Source organism: Convolutriloba macropyga, chromosome 1 (assembly GCF_964194025.1).
Source record: "Convolutriloba macropyga chromosome 1, txConMacr16.3, whole genome shotgun sequence".
Classification (NCBI taxonomy): domain Eukaryota; kingdom Metazoa; phylum Xenacoelomorpha; order Acoela; family Convolutidae; genus Convolutriloba; species Convolutriloba macropyga.
The window spans coordinates 57,367,193-57,393,391 of NC_134468.1; the positions used below are offsets into that span (position 1 = coordinate 57,367,193).

At 35.4% G+C, this 26,199-nt stretch overlaps 2 protein-coding genes across 9 annotated transcripts in view; both read left to right on the plus strand.

Moving 5' to 3' along the window:
* The window catches only part of LOC142340744 (small COPII coat GTPase SAR1-like), a 356,486-nt gene that overhangs the window by 175,534 nt on the left and 154,753 nt on the right, over positions 1–26,199 (plus strand). The window lies entirely within an intron of this gene.
* LOC142340668 (innexin unc-9-like) lies at positions 5,255–26,117 on the plus strand. Of its 8 annotated transcripts, none has more exons than XM_075391378.1 (6): positions 5,255–5,809; positions 15,666–15,846; positions 16,189–16,423; positions 16,989–17,324; positions 17,868–18,146; positions 24,402–26,117. In XM_075391378.1, exons 3-6 carry the CDS (start codon positions 16,272–16,274, stop codon positions 25,771–25,773), a joined length of 2,139 nt encoding a protein of 712 aa, XP_075247493.1. In that variant the 5' UTR covers positions 5,255–5,809; positions 15,666–15,846; positions 16,189–16,271; the 3' UTR covers positions 25,774–26,117. The 8 variants fall into 8 exon arrangements, with proteins under 8 accessions (XP_075247493.1, XP_075247514.1, XP_075247499.1 ...); XM_075391399.1 differs by having other exon boundaries at positions 16,202–16,423; XM_075391384.1 differs by having other exon boundaries at positions 16,220–16,423.

The following is a 26,199-nucleotide window of genomic DNA, read 5'->3' on the forward strand; positions in this document are numbered from 1 at the left end:
CATTGCATTTGATTGACGTATTAATTACTCCAATGAACTTGATTATATCATTTGAGAAAGTTTTCAAGTCATGTATCTCCGGCGACAGTACCTAATAGCTCCTATCACACTCAGATACCACCGTGTTTGCAAGACTCTTTTTGATGATCGTACACACACTCCCCGAATCCACAAATAATTTAGTCCCTGTATTTCCAACACCAATGTCCAAATTCACCGGTTCTAGTTCTCGTGTTTCGATTTTGTATGCAATCGTCGCCACACAATTATCATTGTAGTCATCATAATCAGAGTCATAATTGGCAGCATAGATGCTGTGGTATTGGAGTAGCCTATCTATGTTATTGATTTGTTCCAACACGATTGCAGACGTACTCACTGTGGCCAATTCAGAAACGGAATCGTCGACGTTTATATTGAGTTTTTGATTTTCGACAGACCTTTGCAAAATGGTTAGCAATAGCGCAGTTTTTACAGTTCTTTCCCGGGGCGGGGCAGTTTTGTCTATGTGATTGTGACCATCCACAGCCACAATTTGGACAGATTGTTGGCTTGACTAAATGATTAGTCGATGAACGCGTTCTATTCCACGATCCTTGCACATTATTCACTGTCGCGCTTGTAATTTTGTTTGTTGTCAATTGAGCTGAGATTCCAGATATTTTCAGTTGATTTTTTATTCCCATCTCAATGTTCATGGCAATTTCAAGCGCTTTCTTCGCCGTTCTGGTCTCCTTTAACAATTCCCTTTGAATTTCGCCATCTTGCATGTTTGCGATGAAGACATCGCGAATGATTGACTCATCGTGGCTTCCTAGGTCACAGTTGATTGACAATTCTCGAAGGCAACCGTAGAACTTCTCCACCGCTTCGCCCTTCAACTGCTTCCTCGTAAGAAATGTATACGGGTCAAAAGTGATGTTACGTTGTTTCGTAAACACTCTATCGAGACATTCCCAGACATCTTTTGTTGTTAATTGATCTATTTGGATGATGGGTTATTGAGAACCGAATATTCGTCTGCCTTCCATTCCCAGACTAAGGTATGTCAAAGATACCACTTTGGTATCGCAGTATTTCCAAGGTTTCTCACCACACAATATGCCCACAAGTTCGTTTTTTTGACAACGATTCAACCAGGAGTTCTTCAGTTGTTCATTTCGGATCCTTCGGTCTCTTTCGCTCTGAGAAGTGCTGTTTTCAACGTCATCCTCGTATATGGGTTCAGGAGGGAGTGTAACTTTTTCTGGGGGTCTTCGAGTAGGGTGTCAATCGAGATACCTTCTTTGGCCATGGCAGCCAACTTCAGCATGATCTGCCAGCGGTCCCATTGCAAGGGTGGTTCCAGTGTCGACTTGTCCCAAAAGGGTTCAATTACCAGAAGAGCTCGTTTTTTGGTTGCTGACTGCGCCATGTGATATCCTCGTTTGTGGGGATACGTATTTGAGCCACAAAACGATAGAAATTGTAGTTAGGGATTCGTGATGCGAATCCACATTTTTACTATTGAGTGGGATTACCACTTTTACATTATTCTGACAAAAGAGCTACGAATGTAGCCGCGTTTTATCCGCTATGGATATCCTTCTTGAATCCACTCGGATTCTGCTTATTGGAAAACAGAGTAGAATAAAGCAACTGAATTTAGTAGTGAAAGTTAATGGAATGACAGGATGATGAAAATTGGTTGTGTGAACAAATGAAAACTTGACTTATTAGTCGGAGGCAAACTTAGAATATGTGAACATTGACTTCGAATTGAGAAAGGGCAAACTAAAACAGATCGAGTACATAAGTGCGACAATTTGAAGTATATAAGGTACAACCGTACCACAATTTTTATTAGCAAAACTCGTAGGATTGGGTTTTCTTTAGCTAAATAGGTTTTTGAAAACAGTATTTATTATGTAATCAAAAATTTATTGTTATACAAAGAGATATGTTCATGTTTGTAACTTTTCTCAGATCAGACTACTTCGAGAGCACTTGAGTCTGATGTGAAATCGAGCTCACACGATTTTGATCAGAGTCAATTTTGTGCGCACTTGAGTCTTATCAGACGTGGAATCAATCTCCCACTAGTCCGCTAAGAGGAGGATTCGAGTGCACATTAATCTGACCAGAAGTGACTTTCGCTGGCCGGATAGTCTTACCAGAGGACGTTTTCGAGCACATTTGGACTTCACGCGGAGATTCTAGCTATTGGTAGTCTGATTAGAGGTCAATCCAATCTGTGTGGGTCTGATCAGAAATCACTTTTGTCTGGGAGGCTCTGATCAGAGATAATTTTGGTCTGGGCCTCCACTTGGGAACCAATAGTTGTGAAAAATTTATCAACAAAAAACAGCCTCCTTCGGAGGCTTTTGTTTTCCTATTATATTGTGCTCTTTGAACTTGTCAACAGCGGGTTATAATTTTGTTGCTGCAATCACTGCTCTCCACATAGTTGCGCCTCTTCTTGTCTGAAATAAAAAAATGGAGTCTATTATCTATCGCTGCTGCTTTGATTTAAAAACATTTTTTGATTTTTTACGTTGAAGAAAAAATGTGTATGAACCATTGGTAGCCTTCACAAAAACAGCTATCTATTGATTGAATAGAATTCGGTTTGTGGCAGGGTGTATTGAATATAATCGTAGTTATCGAAAAAACACTTGTATCTCGACGAATTAGACGGGAAGGAGGATCCATCCTATTCACTCAATTTCCACTGGATCTATTTTGGCGATAGAGACATATGCTAGACGGTCTCTACTTTTTCACTAAATTCCTTTGGATCTATTTGTTCTGACCCTAGTACGTGATGGAGGAACAATATGATCAAATGGTTTTTTTTATTCAATCAATTTTGGCTGATCGATATAGTGGACAGCGAAGGAAATGGGCGGTGTGGCAAATTTGTAAAATATAAAAAAAATTTTCAAAATTTTTCAAAAATTTTCCTTGCTTTCGAGGAGTTATGCTGGTTCAGATTCTAGGACAACTTTTTGCATTTTACCGTATCTTTGTCAACTTTTGGCGTAAACTTCGATTACTTTTAAATATTTTAAAAAAAAAATTAATTTAATACTAGTGATAATTTCATTTTTTAAAAAAAACAACGTGACCGAATAGCTAAGCATCTATTAGTCTCATTTTGTTAATTTCAATTAAAAGTATTTGGATTAAATAAGAGCCCAATTTTTTAAGATGGTCACTTTTCTTTCGACTTATCATCGTTCAGGAGAAATCAATTTGAAGAGCAATCAAACTGATCTAACGTTAAAAGAATAATATAAAAGTGATTAAAGAGGAAAGGGCTTCTGATGTTTCAGATTAGTTTAAAAGGTCTCGTGGACAATCTAACTGGCATGAGTTTTTGCTGGTTCGACATCATGCATATTGGTGTTTGCCTCTTTTTATTTTTGCTGTCTTTTTCTCAATATTAAAAGTATCGTTGGGTTTACCGAGGAGCCATCAATGATTTTTTCTATTACTTGAGGTCATTAGCTTATGCGTTCTATACTTGAAATCCTTTAACTTCTAGATTCATATATAACTTTTTAGTTTTGTTTCCTTGGCATTTTTTACAACTGTAAATTTGGCCTCATTAATGACAGTTCCCAGCTGTTAACTAGTACAACTAGGTGAATATTTTTTGGTGGTATCAAGGTACATGGTGTTTAAGTTCGATTCTAACACCTGTATTTTTCGTCTTTTATATTCTACATTAACAGGTCTCATCAGATTTCCGATGATGTAACGGTAGTTTACTCATTTAATGTAACGGTAGTTTACCCCTTTCATGTTGTATAATGAAATTGCTCATCAAGACGCTATAAAGTATTGAAAACAAATTATTTTTCTTCAATAATGGATCCAATATTTTGCAGTTACAATAGTTTTTACCGTGTTGTTGATTTTGTCACTCATTTCGATAACTGAAGATCAGAAACATTGTTTGCAGTTTTTAATTAGCGTTTAGGGCAATTTTAATAATTTTAAGTTGAAGCTACGTGTTTGAATATGAAGCTATATATAGGTACATCTTTATATAGGCTACTTCTATAAAAAAAAATGTCTTTCGCGAGAAGTCGTTTCTTATCTCCTTTTTCTTCTCGATTGTTTTTTGCGAATTCTTTGTCTTCGGTGATGAAATTTGTAAGATTTTTCAACATAGCATGATTTGTTTGGTTCAACCTAAATTCATTTTACTTTTAAATAAAAAGGAATTGCTCTTTGTTAAGATTTTATGTTTCATTATCAAAATGTGACGTTACAAAAAGAAAGTTCAAATCAGTCTTAATTTTATTTTGCAACCGGTTCTCTTAAATGATACTAATCAATTCTTCCTTGATTTTAGTTAGAACAATAGATCCACTCGTTAAGAGGTCAAAGAGAAACCTTTTATCTGATTTCTAAAAATCTGCTGCTGAAATGGTTTTCTTGACGTCATAGTGATTTGATATTGCTAAGTTTTGAGTATACATAAAAACATTCGTCTAAGATTTCAAAACCTAGATTAAATGCGGGCCCCCTAAGCTGCATAATCATAAAGCTTCGTTTGTTGAAGGATCTTGGTGTTTGGAGCTTTGTTTTAATTTTGGGTAGAATCTGAGATCAGAATTGTTTTTTGTTGGTCAAGATGATCAGCTGTATACGTTGTCAAATCATTGTTTTTTTTTCAGGAAAAATTTATTATAATTGATTTTTTTACCAATGAAATATTAAATAAGGTACGAAGTTAAGTTTTTTGTTGTTATTAACCTCACTGGTAATTGTATCTGACCTTAATTCAGATTACATCAAGTTTTTATTACAACGCATGATCTACGCTTATTCATATTGACTTTTTCTTATCTGTTCTCGATTGGTTGATATTTAAACCAAGAACCAGCGGGATGGGAGCATTATGGCGAATGCAAATTAACAAGCCTATTTTTTGGTGATTTTTTGGTGGCAAAAGTGGTTTCACTATAGAGCTCATAAAAGCTTGACTTGATCAGACAAGTTCATTTGTTCTTATTCTAGTTGGTGAAATAGCTTTTTTATCAGATAAATTTTTAATTTACAAATATTTGGCTACAAGCTTCCAAATTGCTTCTTTCGTGAAAAGAAGTGCTTCAAGACTTAAAAGCATGTATTCAAAAAGTTTACTTTTAAATTAAGCTTATGTGTTTTCATAAATTAATTCATCTTACAAAAATTATTACTAAAAATGTACTGAGTTATGAATGATTCAGTATATAGCATATAGTTATGTTAAACCAAACATTCAGCGTTGGCGGTTATCAAATTGACTGCTTGTCAAATGAAAAGCAAAGCTAAGTAAAATCTCCAAAATTAGTGAGAGCAAAAAACGTACCATAACTTGGTACATGATTTCAAAAATTGAACACAAACTGGCACAGTATAAATAAAATAAATCACACTGTTTCCATTCGTTTCAAACTTGAAAGCTCAAACCTATCTTCGGATTTGCAAACCATTGAGTGAATCAGCTTTATTGAGACTTAACTTATCCGTCCACTACCAGTAAAAATATCCAGGATTTGCCAAATTGGAAGTTTACCAATCCACCGAATCCAAAGTCACGGTGTTCAGTATGGACACCCCGAAAGACCAGTTTTAGTGAACAAAGATTTATTCGCACAGAAAAAGGGGAACATTGAGGGAACGGGCAACGTGCAGGGGTAGAGAGTTACCTAGATTGGGGATCAGCCACTAATCCTACCCATAAAACCCCAACCGGCCGGGCTAATTCGACGCAAACCGTCTCGCGCAAACTTGCGTCTATTGAAGACTTGTGATAAAACGTTAGCCCAATACGGTATGTATGATCACTTATTTATTATTTGTCTCTCTCAGTTAATATACATATAGATACCAACTCAAATTGGAAGCAATGAAGTTGCCTGTAACGTATAATTGATCTTAGACAGGTAGTTTATGAGTTCAAATATTGGATTAAATCTAACGCTGCTTTGAAAAAAGTTGCTCAATTTGTTTAAATTAGTCGTCTATCTTGTTTTCAATTATTGTCTTTCAAAACTCACGTTTATATGCCTCACACTAAAATACAAAATGGCTGTTTAGATTTCATTGACTTTTTGACCAGCTCGCGTGTTTATAATAAAAGTAATATTATTAGTAATATTACTAGTTTATAATAGTAGTGGTTTCCCGAAAAATGGTACATCTAAATATGTCCCATTAGATATGACACAACATTTAAGATTCGTCAAATTAAATTCGTGATCTGAATTCTGACATCGATTTTATAAAGTTACCATTCGATGAGTTAATAAAATTGATATCTCGGATCAGTTAATTTACAGAACAATTGATATATCTTCTCTCCCTGTTTTTGCCCTGCCACTACATCCTTATACCTATCTTACATATTTAAAACTCTCTAAAAGTGATCAAAGTGCGACAACATCTTCAGTATGTTGTTCGAGAAAGCACTGAAGACAGTGTCTAAGAGTGCGCCGGGTAGTGACAACGACTTCGCGGACCAGCTCAACTTCCGCTACACAGCCGGCATATACCTTCTCAGCGCACTGGCTGTAGTGAGCAGGTACTACGTCAGTGATGGGATACAGTAAGTACCATAATAAAAGCACTCAATCCTTTAGCGTATCGGAAATACCCGGGCCAAAAATATCTGGGTCATTCCAGGTTTTGGGCAAGAATTAATAGGGAAAAGTTAAAATAAAAACTAGTGTCTACACCATTAGTTTTTTGGCTTGTGATAGTTTGGTACTAACAAGCTAACTTTTTGTATTTAAAAGCTTGAACATGCTTTACTGTCGTCAAAGTGATTGTTGTTTTCATGTAAAATTTAGGTATTCCAAAACTAATCATCAGTTGTGGAAGGTTTTAGTTGTTTTAGTTAAGAACACTGACAAGAAATAGTTTTCACGTCGCGCGACCTTGCACAGACATTGCAAAAAGGCAGATCACTCTTGAACGAGTAAAATAAGATGAGAAGTTAAAGCCAACCTCGGTTACTCTCTTAGTTGACCTTGCTGGCCTATCTTGTAAGATCTTGCAAGATAGCCAAGTTTTACAAGAGGGCTTGAACACGCTTATCTTGTAGAATCTTACAAGATATCTTACAAAATAAGCGTGTAGATGCAAGATCTTGCAAGATGAGTGTTTTTTGTAAGATTCTTACATATGATCTTACAAGATAGGCGAGCAGGGTCAACAGGAGAGTAACTGAGGTTGGCTTTAATTTCTCATCATAATTTATGGATAGAAAGAAGTGTTGCAATGTTTGAGAAAATTAATATGAACTGGGACAGGTTAGTCCATCCTAGTTCACGAAATCTCAAGATCATGACTACAAATAGTGAAATATGCATGCTGCAGCTTCCGCAAAACTGCTTAATAGTTGGAAAAAAAACGTCACAGTTGGAAAAACGTGATAAGGTGTTTCGTCTTTAACACGCCTTGAAACATACATTTTTGCCTTAAAACCTCAACTATGGTTTTTCTGGTCAATAGTGGCAACAGCTTAGGAAGCCTAAAATCGTTTACTCGAATTTCTTTGTTCATTAGTTGCCAAATATCGAAGTTAGAAATCGAATTTCATCAATAACCTTAAACTTTACAAATATGGGCTAAATTACAGAACTATTTCATAAAATTTGATGAGCCTAAAAAAGAGAAATTTTTTCACTTCAGCTCAAATGTCTTTTTTGAATTTCAGTTCTAACCAGTTAAATAACTAGTAAAAATAAAGAGAGATCGTTAATCTTTTGATGATGTCGTTGCAATATATACAACTGTAATGAGAACACATTATTAGTTATGACAATTTCTGATTTTTATTTGAAATGGAAATATTCTTTCCTAAAAGGCGAAGCTTCTTTTCGCGAAAATCAGTTTCCGAAATTTTTCTTAATTATATGTCTACATTATTTTATTGAAATATTTCAAGCAGAAATTTGTTCAGAAGATATTTTTGGTCTATAGATACCAAATAGACGGAATCAAATCAAATTTTTGTCACAATGAATTAATTCCTTGATTAATAGCATAATACAGTTATTTTGTCTATATATTTTTTACATTAAAAGAAATTAGCTGTGCGCTTTTCAAAAAAGGAACCGCAATTTTTGAACCGAAGTTGTAGTTTTAATTTTGTTCGTCAAAATTGGATCTCGTCTGCTGATTTTGAGGAAACTTGAAATCAAATTGAATTTTTTCGCGCATTTCGTTCAGCTTCTGACCCCCCAAGGGTATATCGTATTGTATACTTTTATTGCATCCAATTTGTCTGAAAAATGACCTTTAACAGTACCAATTCTCCTATCAAAAACTGACACTATATAATGAGGTGAGTGAGAATACGCAGCCGTCAGCCACTAAAAAGCATGCTTAATTAGTGAGTGGGAAGGTCTCCTGATTGAAAGACTTTGGGTGACCTGGGGTTATTTGTAAATAAATGAATGGAAACTATGCGTTTTGTTGTTGTTGTTTTGTTTGTTCTGTGTCCAATGATACCTTGAGGCCTATTTGTGCTCCGAATTGCAAGAATCAACAGTGATCACTACAGTAGAATTACGCCAAGGAGTAGAAGCAAACGGACAAAATAAATCTAAAAAACATCTTAAAATAGAATCACTAACTCAATGCTTCCTATCAATTTGAATCCAAAATGAGCAAACAAATATGATGATTACACCACGCAATAATAACAAGTAGGCTTGCATGATTCTGTAAGTGGCACAGAAAGTTCTCACATCACATTTGACCGTTCAATGTTATAAAATTGTGTTACAGTGACACCACAATACCAGTCAGCAATATTCTTTCTGTCAGTGATCGGGTGTACTTCGTCGGTTCATCCGGCCTTGTGCTTTAGTTTAACAGAATTTAAAATTTTATTATCTACAATTTTTACGAGCGACATTCCATCCAAAGTTAATGTTCAATGATAACTTATTCATTTTAAAAGCCGTAAATTGACAACTAATCAGTTGTTGCGATTTTAAAAGAATTAACAAAACCCTGGCATCTCGGAGTTTTATTTTGATATCAGTTCCAAAACCAAAGCACTAATTGGAACTAGCAGATGAGTATATTTCAACCTGCTACTGAATAAAGTGAAGCAAAAACAGTACATCATATTTACAGACCCAAACTTTTAGTTAAAAATAACGCAGCCTTGTTTCACAGTGCAAAATTTGCTTCTGTGTTTTTTGTTTAAGTAAAAGCAAATTTATCCTCGTTATTGTCGAGAGCTGAGTGAAAGAAGCTGCACAAAATGAGTGACAGAAATTAATTATCCTACAGAGTTAGAAGAAACTCTCACACTATCTTGAAAAAGAGGAAAACGTAGGCAAACAATAAGCCAAGATCTGTTTGAAGAAATGAAAAACAAAGCAGAATATGTCCTAAATTGCAATCCAAAAAAGAAAATTTTCAAGTTGTTGGGGGAATACTTTAATTTTTGTTCTTTATGCTTCTGAAATATTGATTGTCAGACAGAAATCAGAAATTATTTTTGCTATACATAGGCTCAAATCTTTCTGCTTACAGAATTATTGATGTTCTTTTTTGTTCGCTTAAATCTATTGACATGTGTAATCTACTGTGTTTGGTTTGGGAAAAAATTTAAAACTACAATACGGATATTTAGAGTAGATATGCTTGGGTTTCATCTTGTTCGTGTGGTTCGTTTCTATAAAAAGAGAGCCAACCCGAAAAGTTTTTTGTTCCGAAAATGTGGCCATAGACCTAAATTTATTGCACTGTTTCATTTTCAACTGATTTTTAGCTGCAACTCAAGAGAAGACACTAACCTTTTCTTTCTTTCAATACTTTTTTCCACTTACATCATATTAATTTCTAAACACCTGCCCGGGTAGAGGAGTCACCGCTAAAAATGGCTATAAGATGTAAGATTTACGGTGAAATTGAGTAAAACGCGTAAGATTTGCGCTCAATGCAATGAATGCGGTGAAAAAAAAACTTTTAAGCGGTGAAAAGTTTTTATTCACCGCTTATGCGGTGAAAAGAAACTCGGAGCTAAAAAATACTTGAACAGCGACCGAAAATTTTTCACCACTATCAGCAGAATCCGATGAAAGAAAATTTTTCACAGCTACCAGCGATATGCGGGGAAAAAAGTTTTCAGTGCTACCAGGATGCAATGAAAAAAATTTCACCGCTAAAATTGCAAAACTTACAAACATTCACCGCTAAATTCAACGCTTATCTTAAACTTACAGGAAATATCATAGTAGTAGGAGAAAGATGGCGCAGTGGAATAAGAAGTTGATGACATGTACGTGAGAAATTCCGAGTACGGCGGTTTCTTTTTTGACAGAAATCCGGTGAATTCAAGGAAAAATTTTTTCACCACTAAAAATTGCAAATCTTACAATAATTAACCGCATTCAACGCTCAACAATTCGGGCGCTTTGCGTTGAAAAAGTCATTTTTCACCGCTATTCACCACTAATCTTATATTATTTTTTTGACCAAACCTCCTCCGGGGTGATGATAGTTACTGATAATGATCAGATGCAACACTAATTTTGTCGCGAAATAGATCGAATTTATCGCTAATTTAGGTTTTTTATTTTGAGACAGTAGGATCATCTGTATTTTACAGTGCCATTGGCAGGAAATAAAAAGCTGCTCTCACACTGCACTCAGAATCTGTCTAATTGTAATTTCTTGCAGAAAACATAACTTGATGACGTGTAAAGACATGAATTGAAATGAAAAAGAATTGAAGCGACAACATGTCTTCTGATAAGTCTTTAAAAGGCACATATCCCTGTGTTCAAAATCAGAAGGCAATGGAAGAAAGTGACAATTTTTGGATCATATTTAATTTTCAAGTACACTTTTGCTCTAATTGCTCACAAATTTTAGTCTTTCAAGGTCGGAAAAACAATAATGCGTGACCGCGAGAAAAAAAAACATTTTCTAATTTTTCCGACTTAGATTTTAGCTCAATATATGACCATATATATGACCACGTAATTGTAATTAATGTTATGCATCATAATGATTTACATCGTAATGACACGTAAATTACAAATGGACGATATATTGTTTTCTAATTCGTTTGCATTCACTGCAAACTGAATTCGAAATATGTGTTTATATAGTCAATAAGCTGAACTATCAATTTTGATTGACATAGTTATTGGAGCATGGTAAAGTTAAAAAATACATTTTTTGTTTTTCTCTATTGGCAAAAAATTGATATGACCCCTCAGTAAAAATCCCAGCCCATTGGATTATCCAGACGTGTAAAAAAATAATTTTTACTCTGTGAAGACATGATTTTCCATACATCACTATTTCCTAAGATATTTTGAAAAATCTGGACTCTGTATGATCTGAATCATATTTGCTTTGAATAAAATTGTTATATGGTGGAGATTGTTTCGATTCCTGATTAAATTGCGGTTCCAAACAATAGATTAATAAACGACGGGTTAATATCGCGAACACAGTTATAACTTGGGATTTCAACACCTAGTTCTTCTTTTGTTATATAGTTAATTAGTAAAGAAAGTTAAAGGCAAACATGAATTAATAGATAATGTTAAACAGCTGGAAATTTGAACCGAGAAGGAAGGGGTAGAACAGTCCTTATAAGTGAATAAGCCTGAAACAGCACAAATTAGCACAGGTTGACTTATTCCAGGTTAAATTGTTACATGGAAGAAGTGTAAGGGACGTTATGCTGGGTATACCTCAATTCCAAATCTATTTTAAGTTAATATTCTATGACTTGGAGAGTTTTTGGTTCGGAACCAGTCAAATAAACTTGTAAATTTAAATTTATCCCAATAAGTTGAGATGTTGAGCAAAGGAGGACGATACGGTAGTAGGTTTTAAATCTGAAGTTATCGGGGTCAAATAGTGTTGGCGCATGTGTGTACAAGCTCCTTTCATACTTTCGGACACCTAACTCTCTCTAGTATCCTAATGCATCGCTAAATTGGTGCAATAACGCATCGCTAAATTGATATTCTTAATGTGGAGTTTTTTGTTCAGAGAATTATTCATGTTTTTTTCGTTCGTTGAAATTTTTTGACATGTGTAGCTAAATTATCTACTGTGTTTGGGTTGGAAAATTTTTTAAAAATACAATATGGATTCTTAGGGTGGATATGCTTGGGTTTCATCTTGTTCGCGTAGTTGGTTTCTACAAGAAGAGAGAGAACCTGAAAAATTGTTTTTACCGGAAATGTGGCCAGAAACCTAAATTTATTGTGCTGTTTCTTTTTGTAACTAGTTTTTAGCTGCATTTGAAAAAAGACACAAGATATTTTTATTTTTCGACACTTTTTTCCGATTACTTGATATCAATTTCTAAATACCGCATGATATAGCTTCTGATAACAATCAGATGTGTCCCCAATTTTGTTACACATTATAGATCTTATCGCCCTATTAAATTTTTCATTTTGAGACAGTGATGTTCAGCAGTAGTTTACAGCACCATTGGCAGGAAACAATGGGATGAATTCGCCCTGCACTCAGAATCTGGGCAATTGTAAATTCTCACGGAAGTTATTACTTGGTGACGGTTGAAGAGATGAATTGAAGTGAAAAAGAACTGCAGTGTCAAAATCTCTTCTGATAAGTGCTTACAATGTACATATCCCTGTGTTTAAAATGAGATGACTCGGAAGAAAGTGACAGTCTCTGGGATCAGATTTCCTTTTCAAAGACACTCTTGCTCTAATTGCCATCACTTTAAAACTTCCAATGTAGGGAAAACAGGAATGCGTGACCGCGATTTTTTCAATTCATTTCGATTTCAATTTCATTTCAATAGATGACCATACATACACCTGACGGGCATTTGCATGGCCTCTATAAAGATGATATATGGCTTCTCAGTGTAATTGCATTCACTCAAAAGTGAGTACGAAATGAGTGTCTAAATCGTCAATTAGCTGAACTATGAATTTTGATAGACATAATTATCGGACTATTCTAAAATTAAAACGACACTCTTAGCTCAATTTCTTTTTCCTTTGACAAAAAAATGATATGACCCCGCACAAAAACTTCTGGACCCTCGAATGATCTAGACTAGTAATATAAATAGTTTTACTCTCTTAAAAGAAGCGATTTCACACTTCACTACTAGCTAGGAGAGTTTCATAAATCTTGGCACCATATGATCTCAATCGTTTTTGCTTTCAAAAAAGAGATAGACGATGTGGATTATTTCGTTTTCTGAATTGCGAATATTCAAGGCAAGGCAACCAAAAATATATCTACATAGATATTCATTAAATTATTATGATGGTAGCTGTATACTTTTTAACAGTAAGATTTTAGCGACCTGTTTTGAAAAAAAGACCGACAACAGCTGGCAATTAAAATGCAACCAATCTCGAGTTTTCCTTTGCTGCCAATTTTTAAACAAGACTTACTCTCTTCACTATGAGGAATAAATAAAAACAGATAAAAATATTCATAATAGCAAAAAAGATAAAGCGTTAGGATAGAAAAAGTCTCATTGGAGCAAACATTTTGATTGATCAATTCAATTTTTGGGAAAAACTGGGACATGCTAATATCTATAACAAGTTTTTTCGGACTTTTTTGCAGTTGCTACTCAAAAATTAGGTTGTTGAAAACTTGTTTCATTATTATAGATTCCGGATTCCGGATAAAAACTGACAGACATTTTTGACAATGTTTTTAATAGTTTTTTCACAATTTTCCCCGCAAACGGTTGTTTTCAGACCAGCACAAAACTATTCAATTTGTTTAGTGTTTTTGGGCGCTCAACATAATCAATGTCAATGATGTAATCTGGATTGAAGTATCTTTTTCATAAACCTGAGAACTTGTCGAATAGCCGACATTAATTCCCAAGGTCAATAGAGGGATTTAAAAGAACAATACAAAATTGTTGTACAAATAAAATGAACACCGAACGCGCTACTTAGTTTAGATTCTGTTGTTAGGCACTCCCTAGTTTTCTAATGAGCGTTAACATCAATTACTATCATCAGCAAAAAAATGAGATATGGTAGCAGAATATTTAGAAGAACTTTTTAAATACCAGTATTCATTTTATGAGTTAATTCTTTTTTTTTGCTTTTTTAATTTTTTCCAAAAATGAATCTTATCATTTCAGATTGCCTTCCTGAGCAACTGCTGTTTGAGCAAAAAACACATTGAGCAGAATAAGCGGAAAACAAATCTGGCCTATGGAAATCAAAACATTTTCTCAAAAAGTTTTGCAATAAGTAGCGAATATTTTAAAGAAAAGCAATTAAATTGCCGTTTGAAGATTGTTGAATGAAACAATCATCGAAATTTGAAAAAATGAAAATAGGTCAAAAATTATGAAACTGAAGATATGAGAAAATAGTTTCAAAAGAGTTTCAGCCCGTTGAATACCGAGGTTGGCAATCAAAGAGGCAAGAAACCGGGAAAAAAATACTAGTTGGAAAAAAAGACGGAATATGTAGGCCACAAGGCAAGAGGCAGGCAAACCAAAAAATTTCAATAACTATAAATTAGCAAGAAAATACTATTTTTGTGCAGAAAATTTCAGATTTTATGGTCTTCCAAACCACATTTTATATTCAAAATCTGAGCAACAACACCTGCAATTTAGAAAAAGAATTTTAATAGATTTGTCCTCAAAAAAGCCAAAATAAGCCACGTAAACTACAAGATTGGCAGAGCTCCCGAAACTAATATCCGTAAAACCTGTTTTGTGCTGCTGGTATTGATTCACTAACAAACGCTCAAGCAAGCTCTAAAAGATTTACAAACATTTCAAGATAAAAAAACATGAAAAAAATCTGAGGAATTGTCCCAACTTTCGGTGTTAAATTTGCATTCCCAAACCAATACTCCAGAATAGACGCGGGAAAAAAGTGTATCTTATAGATTTCAGAAGACACCTATGAGCTGTAGTCAACCTCAATTCTGACCCATTTAAGACAAAACTCGAAACAAGGCGAAATGAATACGTTGAACTTTTGAATTTTAAACCTTTATTTTGGGACTTCGCACCAACTTCAGCTCAGAAAGCACTTTGGTGATGCCTAAATCTATCTGAGAGACTCCAATTATAACTGGCCTTATTTCTTACTGGGTTTTATCAGTCTATCACTTTTGAAAAGCTCAAAGTCATGGAGAAAGTGTATGAGCACTTCTTACAAAAAACAGCACTAGTACTATCCCAATTCTTTCGATTGAATGCGCTTATTACTAAAATTTACGCGATAATTATTAGATTGTATATCCAAAGCGTGAAAATTTCAAATATATGAGAGCAATTACGCTTCTCGAAGCGCTGATTGTGTGAAAAAGAAAAAGTTTTTTTATAAACTTTAGGCATCAATTTTTCACCGCAAAGGAAAAAAAATATTGTTAGTATCTTCTCAGTTTTCAGCAATCATTTCTTTGTAGTCCACTGGAAATGATGCCGTTCGGCAAAACTTGGTTTAACAATAAAATAGGGCTGGCATAAAATTCCCTAATAGCCCTCATTTCATTGGAGGTTGAAACAATAATTCCGATGTCATATTTGTGTGATTAATTAACTTGATTGAAATTTTGGCATGTGACTTTAATTTTACAGATTAGCTTGTTCGTTTTGCTGCATGTTTTTAAACTTTTAACGATGAACCTGAAACTATCGTTTTCTAATTTGAAAATGCTTGCAGGATTTTGGCCGCCAACGAATACTGCACGCCTCAGAACTATACAGATCAAAAAGAATACAATACCGAAAAGTGAGGAACGGGTATTATAGAACAAAAACGCGCCCAGTTTATACATTAGAGAATCAGTTTCAGGGAGAGCGTCGCAGAATCGGATTTGGAAAGACAGAAGACGTTTGGAACTGTTTGCTTTTTTGGTTTATTATGCTTGGAATATTACAGTTCATGAAGTAACAAAAAGTTTTTTAGATCCAAAATTGATCTTCACGAGAAGGTCTGTTTTAGAAGCCCTCTGCAAATTTGTACCTGAAAATGTGGCCATACTTGTATTGCAACTGTTCAACATATCTGCTGATTTTTAGTTTACCTCATCTTCAAAAATTGAATAGATTGCATGATGCCTGCGCATTGAAAGTCTCATTTACGTGCTCAAAACTAACTGCATGATGTCAGTTGTTAATTTTGTATCAAGCTAATCATTTCACTTTAAAAAGGAGCCAACTAATTAGTCATGCGCTGTCGATAGTTATAGGAAACAGTTCCGAGATCTCAAACAGAAGCCCCAATTAATCTTCTTATACGATAATCGAGAGACTATAGATATTAGTGATGATTGATAAGATCTTCTCAATTGTGTCAAAGAGTGCGGAGAGACACGACGATGACTTTGCAGACAAGATCAACTACAGATTCACCTCTAGTCTCCTTGCCATGGGTGCATTCCTCATCACGTGGTACACTGCATTCGGTGACGTCATTCAGTAAGATATGCTGCATTCATTCAAAATACCTTATTGTAAATGGCACCTTTGTATTACTATGAGGTTATAATTAAACAAAAGAGAATAGACTTAGAACCACTAGACACAAAGGTATGTCCCCAATTCCAAATCATACTGTCTGCATGATACAAGCATGATAACCGCATTGATGATCCAGAATCCTTTATATACAATTGTATAGCATCCTTCTACATTCAATCAGAACCTTAATGAAAGTGCATCTAGTCCTATAATTCTTCTTAGTTAAACGAAACATGATGCATTTTGTCAAGAAATGTAACATTTTGTTTTTTTTTACTAATCTTGGGATGTCTCCGCATTAACTTCCTGCAAGGCAAAGTTTTATAATAAATTTTGAAGTTCTTTGATAAAGTCATGGTATAAACCCTTACTTGTTGAAACGCATGCAATGTGAGCATTATACTACATATCTCAATCTTTTCGTATCTAAAATCTTATATCACGATATAGCACTTTTTGTTTCACTCATTGTAACACATGAAAATCAAATGACTAAATAAGAAGTTTATATACAAATTTACAGATGCTGGACGCCTACGTACTTCGCGGGTGCTTGGATCGACTACGCTAACAACCTGTGCTTCATCAAGAACACCTACTACCTGCCCATGGACATCCCAATTGAAAAGGGGAGGGAGGAGAGACTGGCATACAGCATCACATACTACCAGTGGATCCCACTCTTCTTCATGTGGCTAGCAATGTGTTTCTACATACCAAGAGCAGTTTGGTACAATGTCTTCTCACACCACTTTGTGGATATTAATGCCATCGTTGACCTTTTGACCTCTTTCGACAATGCGGTCAACCCGGAGACCAGGGATCCGGCTGTGCAACAGGTGGCCAAACATATACACAGGTGCACTTTCCTTTGTTTTATTACCAGGAAGAGGTCTTTGAGATTTGCTTATAGTGAAACATCGAATGAGTTCGGACACTCGAAAAGGTGAATTAAATTTTGAGGGAACTAATGTAGAAAAAGAAACACTCTCTAGTCTTGCTTTCCCACAACAAATGGGTCCAAATGGGTTTAGCCAAATGGGCTTAGCTCAGCATTTCTTTGATAATGGGTTTAGCTCACAATTTTATGATAAGATAGGTGATGTGAAATAAAATTATCAGAAAAAAGCTACTATTGTCTGCTAAACGTTGAAATTTCAACTCAATGCTTTTTATCCTTTTTGATTACAATACGACTCAAAATGGCACCATCGCTTTCTGGGTCAGTTTTAGATATATCTAAAACTGACCCAGAAAGCGATGGTGCCATTTTGAGTCGTATACTCACATCATTTCTGTCATTTCACTATAAACTATGATTAATTGAAGGCGCAATATCCTTAAACTGAAGACCAATAATTTCATTGTTTTGCCAGAAACTTGCAAACTTCCTTTTTGTCAGATACCTGTGCAACTCGACCGAGTACCGGGACACAGCCTTCTTTGAGGCACGGAAGTCAGTGTCGAAGAAATGCAAGACATTTGCATTCTACATTGGACGGAGATACGGACTGCAGGTCACTCTGATCTACCTGATAATCAAGTGCATGTACATCACAGTTGGCATCACTCAACTCTACTGGATCGACTCCTTCCTGAGAGGATCAGACGCTCAGAACTGGACACTGAAGAGCTACTATGCTAACATATTCACATCTTCATACGTTTATCACGTCCTCGCGTACGTTGTCAAAAATTTGACTTTAAATAGCTGTCCAATATAAATCTCCCTGTGGTGAGGTTGTTGAAATATATATCAACAATTATTAATTCGGGGATACCACCCAGACGTTAATTACACGGACTGAGTCACGCTATTCGTCGCGCTATTTCGAATTACAGGAATTCTATGTCAAAAAATAGCGCGTATATCAAATTATGGTCCCAATACGTCTGACAAAATTGCGTTAACACGTATAATGAGCCCACTTTTTCAAAACATATTTTCGAAAAGTCGGATTGAAACGCGTTGCTTCGAATCATAAAGTAAAAATAGTTTCGGAATTTTGCATGATTCCATAGGGTTGAAACATGAACCCGTTCGTTGAAATACTTCGCACTAGTTTGCACTAATTCGCTCAAATTTGAACTAATCCCAAATTTGTCTCTGAATTGTGTAATCTTGGCAAATTTTTGTTTGAATCATTGGAACATAATTCCATCACCTCAACCCGGGGTGTCACACGGTTTGGGACAACGACAATTATTTTTTTACACAGCAGTCGTTATGCTTTTTAACGATGTTTTCACTAGAAAGGCAAAGAGCATCATCATATCCGGTGAAACGGTTCCTTACGTCATCCCCGATCAATCGTTGATTGTGAGTTGTGAGTTAGGTATAAAACTTCTACACAATCAACTCTGTTATCAGTAAACTGCGACGACAAATGTAGAGAAGGTAATGAGTACTTTGTTCCTCAAAAAAGTGAATTATGGATACCAAGGCAGGATAAAGGAAGTTACATGCAAAAGTAGTTGGGCACAAAAAGAGCAATCCAGAAATCCACTACCTTGACTTAAATAACAAATATGATTCAACCTCCGAAAACTTTTATGCGTTCAGTTGGCAAGAGAAATTAAATTTTTCACTGAAATAACTGACGAACTGACATTATCGAGCATGCTTTTCAGCAAACAAGACAATTTTAAAGGATGAATGTTTCACTTGGTCAATCTCATCATCTGGTTAACCTGAAAATGAATTTTTTTCAATCAACAGGAAGTCAGCGAAAAAGTTTTTCATATCAAAAAAGTGTTTTCATTTCAGGATTCAATTTACTGTTTCCATCATAACCAAAAAAACTATTAGAGAAGACTCTTGGAGCACCAATTGCACACGCAAATTTGAAATTATATCGGCTGCCTACTGAAGATTTAGGGGAAAACGTGTTGAACTGGAGATTGGAGAAATTTCAACGTCGAATCTTTAATCAGAATGTTGAATTACATTCTCAGCATTAAGTAAAAAAAGGTAAAGGACTTTACGGATGTTTGGGTAACAAATGAAACTGGATTGTTCAAAAAGTCAGCACAAAATTTTACCTCCAAAGTTTAATCACGAAAAACCCAACCCTCGCACAGAACGCCTGATCTTTAGGAAAATAAATAGGCACAAATTACGCATTCTTCATCTCAAATAACGATAGACTAAATTTTTAGAGGGGCTGAATTTTTTTGCAGAAAAAAGATATATGTAAAGGTGTAAGGTGCCGAAATGTCTGGAATTGATAGAGGGCCAGACAATTCAAAAACGGTTTCAAGAAAACTTGGATAACCTTTTGAAGAAAATTTACAAAATATATTCGTCCTGAAGTCACCTGATGCAACAAAAGCTTTTATTTCAATCAATAGCAATTCAACTCTTTTAAATGCCAGAAATACCGGTTTCGGGCCTCCACGTTTTATACAACAGTTAAAAAGAGATATCTGAATTATTGCTCAGTTACGGTTTCTAACAATGCTGTTGACTAAAATTTGACGTAATCCGGAAAAAAATTCAAGGTTTCGACGAGATTGCATTTTTGCTTGTGTTGATTTCGAAAACTTGAATTAATTGTTGGAAAAAGAAAAAATGAGACTAGATAAAATTTTGACTTTTACTATGATCGCAGCGAGAATTTTCTGAATTTCGAACAAAACACATCGACGAATCTCAACATTGAATTGAAAACAAAATTGTTTTGAAAATCATTACCGTGAAACGATACTTAACAGTTTGTAACACCGTGAAACAGACTGTAACGTAACAGTTTCGAAGATTTTACAGAACAAAATATCAAGAATTGCCAAGATAAAATGAACTTTTCAAAGGTGTCGTCTATAGCCCACACAATTCTTCTCAAGTTTTCACAAAATGGAGCCAAGTGGAATGGAATGTTCTATTGAGAAGTGTGTCTGGATGCAATTAAAATCTTAAAACCTTTAGATGACACAATACGAGGAACAATTTTTATCAGCTGATACAGACGTTAGGGGTTGAAATAATTTGATTTGCTAGATTATTAGCCTATCAGCAAAGCACGTTGTCTGGGAATAACGAAGAACAATTGCAATGCTGAAGTTGACAAATTGAAGTGATAGGTGCAGTGAAGTATGACTGCAAAACTGAAGTTTTAGGATTGCTTTATGCTCAAAAACGGAAACTGATTACACAATGCGGTACCTGAACTCCTCGTCCTGGTAACCAAATTACGCAATTATAAAATCCACGATATGTGTTACTGAATTCCACAGTTTTTTTAGCTAATTTTACATTTCATTGCACTTAATAGTAATAGGATTTAATTGTCCCAAACAATGGTCATTAAATTTGAGTTAGAATTTTGAGAATTGTCCTACTTATTTCAAACTTTAAAGCTGAGCGATTTTTTTGCAAGCATTTTTTTCTATACTATTGCAAGCATTTTTTTCTATACTATTGTATATCACTATTGCAAGCATTTTTTTCTTTACAAAACAGTCCCGGACAAAACAGTCCCAAATAGCAAAATATTCCCAGACAAAACAGTCCCAGACAAAATAGTCCCAAGAAACCAGACAAAACAGTCCCAGACAAAATAGTCCCAAGGCCATTATTATAGCTCTCACACGTATGATTTAACAAGCGGATAATTTAATCCCATGTTCGGTTGTGATAGTTTCATATCAAGTCCCACGGGCCGCTGAGGCATGGCCATGGCCATTAAGTATGTTAAAACATACGGGTAATAGCGACTGCTAATTTGTTGTCGGATTATTGAACGAACATTTCAAAGTACATTGGGTATAATGGCATTAGGTACATTTTATTTGGGACTATTTTGTCTGGGACTGTTTTGTCTGGTTTCTTGGGACTATTTTGTCTGGGACTGTTTTGTCTGGGAATATTTTGCAATTTGGGACTGTTTTGTCTGGGACTGTTTTGTCTGGGACTGTTTTGTCCGGACACGTGTTCAGCCATGTTGACGCAATAGTGAAAAGAACATTTAGGGAATATTACGGCGTAAAAATTTACATAAACAGTTTTACAAAAAAAAGAATTACCTTTTACCAGATATAATAATTCGCAAATATATACCCCATTGGTGTTACTCTGTGATGATAACCAAATATGCAAAAATCCAAACAAAACTACTCTTGGTTCGCTACTATAACGCCAGATTATTTTTTTAATAAAAAGCCCTCTTTAAAAATTTTAAGAAAAAGAATTAGAGAACCAAATTTTGCGTGCAAAAGTGTCAAGAAATCTCTTTGTTCCACATATCCACATAACAGGTTAACTCTAAGAGGACTGTTTGATTATATGCAACTATAATCGTTTTTAGTGTGACACAGTGGGGGAAAAATGAATTTTTGAATGCCTTTCGCAAGTTTTGACTGAAAGTATGGAAATTTCATCCGTGAGCTGAGGCTTCAAAAAAATTACAAGGTTTCAAACTGTTTTCTTTTCTAAATTTATTGTCAAATACTACTCATAATTTTAAAAAATGTATATAATTGCAACTTTTGGGACGAATTTCATATTTTTACAAAAGAAAAGAAAAAATGTTTGCTCTTAAAAAAACGGAAAAATTTCTTTCACCGTTGTTAGTTTTTTGTTTATGCCAAACCACATTGTTGACTTCTGTTAATTCCTGTTAATTTTCAAAGCAGTTTTCTTTTCAAAAGAAAAAATTTTCTTTTCAAAACAGTTTTGGAGTTTAGTTTTTTTTCTGAATACTTTCTGTTTTGGTATTTTCTGAATAAACCTTAATTTTGTGCTAGTTGCCAGTAAGAAAAGGATCCAACATTGAATTACTCTTTCATTACAATTAAAATAAAAACATTACGATAGAGAAATTTGCTTTGGTACTCTTCTTTTCCATATATGCCGCCCACAAAACGCAAAAAAAAAATTTTTTTAAGTAAAGCTTTCTTTTGCCTATTTATACTTAAACGCTCATCACGCACAATTTTTTTGACAGTCATTGACTTATTTCTCTAACTTGTGAAAAACTCCTAAAAATTTTGGTTCATTGCAGGTGACTGTTATAATAAGGACAATTATAGAATAAATGTTGTTTTCTTATGTTCAGTGATTTTTTAGAAGTTAATGTGACGTTTAATTGTAACTTTGAAGATCGATTGAGCCAAATCTGGACTCTTTTTTAGTGAAATCATTTTGCTTTACGTGCGTAAACATAAGCAAAAAATGTTGCAATTTTGTAGACGGAACAACTCGGACCTAGCCGCCAATGAGGATTTTATTTTTACGGATAAGAAAAATTCCTCTGCTGGTGTCCCTTTTTATTTGCAATCTGTGGGTATTGCATCCAATGAGTCATCTCACTTTGTCTCTTCCGGAGGTTGATGGAAATCAGCGCTGAAGCAGTCTAAAGACATTTTTTTTTCTGGACGGCCATTTCTCTGTTCATGTTCCAATTTAAACTGGCTAGTTTTAGTTTTTGTGTAATATTTACTACGTTAAAAGTAATATGTTCAGCTTAACTCCCGCCGGGAAAGTTTTGCGAATCGAACTTCAGCGTGAGTACTTGTAATTTTTAATTTGTGGAGCAAGTCGTAATCACTAAGCTAAGTGCTCTTTGTGGTAGTTACCAACAAACTAGCTGAAATATAAAGAGTGTGTATAGTACCCTAGTAATTACCAGCTATAATCTACAATAGGACGACGTTATGCTGCTCAGAATTAATTTTGGTGCATGAGTAATTTTTCAGGCTGTGCAGGCCTGTCTGAATGCCCTCTTTGACCTCAACTAAATAATAATGAGGATAAACTGCGCATAAAGAAAAATGGTATTCAATGTTTCAGAAGTGAATTTGGGTTTTACTATTGATATGGTGGTTCACCGCTGAAATGCTCTGCGACTCAAGTCCGGGTATTCTACGCATTCAATTTATTCCTCTTGCATTAAACTGAACAGAGCAAATTGGCGCCTGTATTTTACATTGGCCGCGATAGTTATCGCCTTATTTCTTGCTGGCTTATAACCCGCGCTATTAATTTGCAAAGCTTTGAAGCTCTTAAGATGAAAAACGAACTATAGATATAACTCATTCGATACTGAACTTGTTAGTCAGGTATCTTCAAACGAGAAACTCAACTGTTGCTTTTCTGTCTGCTCTTTTCTTTGTTTCGGGAATTTAAAGTAGCTAAACAAGCAACAGTTCTCCTTGGGCAGGTTTCTTCGCATTGCGTATGCTTATGAATGTCAAGTCTCTCTCGCTGCAATTAGTCTGTGTAGTTTTCAATGTAGATTTTTGCACAAAACTTCACAATTATTTTTGTCTTCAGAAAGATGTTCTGTCGATAATTTCTTCTCGCTCAGTATCTCGCAAGCTGCAATCCAGTTAAAAGAGTATAAATTTTAGTGACTTTCTTTTTCATTTCTTGTTTTAACTTAAATTGCTGCTGCATTTTACAGAACAGCTTTGACTCAATTGAGTTTATTTGATTGAAGTGATTTTTGAAAATTTTATTTCTTTCCGTTTTATGGGATAACAATCAGAAAGGCACATTTCAACTGTCTCTATCACAATTGCGCGATTGACTTAAATACGCGTAGATTGTCTCCACTGCTCAAAGGCACTCTTATTTGACATAACAAAGCGCTATATCAATCAGAATTTAACTAACAATTGATTTTTATCTAACACTATTCTAACAAGACGAAGCAAATAAAGATTTTGATAGTAACAGCTGTTTTTTTTTCTGTCCTTAATTTATCAAGGGATTTTTCCATGCGCTCATGGGATAATTGAAACCTCCAAAATTGTCCCCAGAAGTCTCAGTTATGCGATCAAGTTCACAAGTTCACCGCTCTTTTTTGCTCATGTAGAAAGTTGCTGAATAAGTTACAGCTACAGATGTTGCTCAAAGAGCCGGCTCAAAACGAACAAATGAACTCTCTAAGCAACATTCTCATGTCTAAAAAAAAGAAAGAAAAATTGTAATATTTAGGAGCCTGGTGAACGGTACTAACTGGGAAAACTCTCCAACTTTCCCCCGGGTCACGATGTGTGACTTCGAGACGAGAGCCCTTGGTCAGAACCAGAAGTTCAGTATCCAATGCGTGTTGCCCATCAACCTGTTTAACGAAAAGATCTTCTTGTTCCTCTACTGCTGGATCATGATGGTGGTACTAATAACCTGTACTAACTTGTTCCTGTGGATATACAGAATTGCGTTTGCATTCAGTCGGCAGAAGTACATAATGAAGCACCTGACACTTATGGGAAGAATTGACGAGAGGAACCGACGGTACAGTTTGCGAGTCACAAAACGATTGATTCGGGTTTTCATTCACGACTACCTTCGGCCCGACGGAGTGTTCCTCTTACGACTCATTGCTATCAATACCAATTGCTTGATTGCTTCGGAAATCATAGCAAACCTTTGGGACGAATTTCGAGATGACGAGAAAACTGTGAAAAAAGCCGAGACATATAATATCAAGTACAGGCAGAAATACGGGTCAGATACTGGGGGAACAAGTTTAGCTGGAAGTGGTATTGGTAACGACGACACATACTCAACAAGCCAAGAAAAAGTTATCATAAAACGCCGCAGCCAAAAATCGTTCTCGATTTTTCAACCAAGCTTGGATGATAGTCAAATTACTCCGAGCAGCAACATGCCAAAAGAATTGAGCGATTTGAGAAAATTCCAGAACTCAATGCGACCTGAGAAACTAGGAAATGGAGCACCAAAGGTTGGTTTTCACGAGCCGGGTCCGAATTCGGGTCCAACTAAGAAGAAAAAGAAACAGAATTCGTTCTTCGTGTGTATTGATTGTGACGATGCGGATAATGAAAGTGACTATGGAATTAACATGATTGACCCGCCAGCTCGGCCCCTCAAATCACCAAAGACCAAAAAAGATTCATTTGGTGCAAAAGTTAAAAATTTCTTTGTCTACGACAGCTCTGCATCAGAAAGCGACCTTTCGGATGACGCAATCCAAGCAATCCCAGCTAGTCCAAAACCAAAACGAAAGCGCGCCAGGCCGACTAAAGTGTTGAAGAATTGTCTGTCAATTGAGGATCCGAACACCGATGACGATGGCAATGAAAACAAAGGACCCGGGTCTGTAAGGAGTGCCAATACTAGCGGCAGCCAGGGGGAACATCGCCAGGATTCTGTTCTGGCCAACCCGAGATTTGGAGTGGGTGGTGTCGGAGGTCCAAGAGGGCCTTTTGAAAGCAATGGTGTACAGCCTCCAGCGTATTCTCAGGGAGCAGGGTTCAGCCCCCTGATTAACGGCATCGCTACGGTAGAGTCACCACGTCCACGACCAAATGTGTCTTACGTGCCTTCTGTGATCGGCCTTTAAATCAAGTCTGAAATTAAATCAACCGTGTGTGGTAGAAATACTTGAACTTTGAAGATCTATTATTACTACACGTTTTAGTTGAAGAAAAATAAACTTGCCACTTGACCAAAATGGTGACAAAATTTTAAAAAAAAACCTCAAAATCACCAAAGCTCAAAAAAGTGTGTTGATATTATTAAATAGACGAAAAATCCTGTCATTGAACCAGGGGCTCAAATTTCTGGCTATCGTTTTGAATTGATTTGTAAATTGCCTAATTAAATGAGTAGATTGATTACAACCATTAACCTTAAGTTAATGTCTGCTATTATTATTATCATAGACAATATATGCTGATCACTTTATCCTTTTTCCATTCCTATAGTTCAGGCAGAGCAACTGAGGAAGACTGAATTTTTCTGAAGAATTCTAGTTGTGATTTGAACT

Excerpts from the sequence above, each read along its gene's own strand:
- LOC142340668 (XM_075391362.1), top strand. The coding sequence starts at position 6,429 with ATGTTGTTCGAGAAAGCACTGAAGACAGTGTCTAAGAGTGCGCCGGGT. Across the intron at positions 17,325-17,867 it reads GTGGCCAAACATATACACAG|ATACCTGTGCAACTCGACCG; the intron begins GTGCACTTTCCT and ends CCTTTTTGTCAG. Across the intron at positions 18,147-24,401 it reads TACGTTTATCACGTCCTCGC|GAGCCTGGTGAACGGTACTA; the intron begins GTACGTTGTCAA and ends TGTAATATTTAG.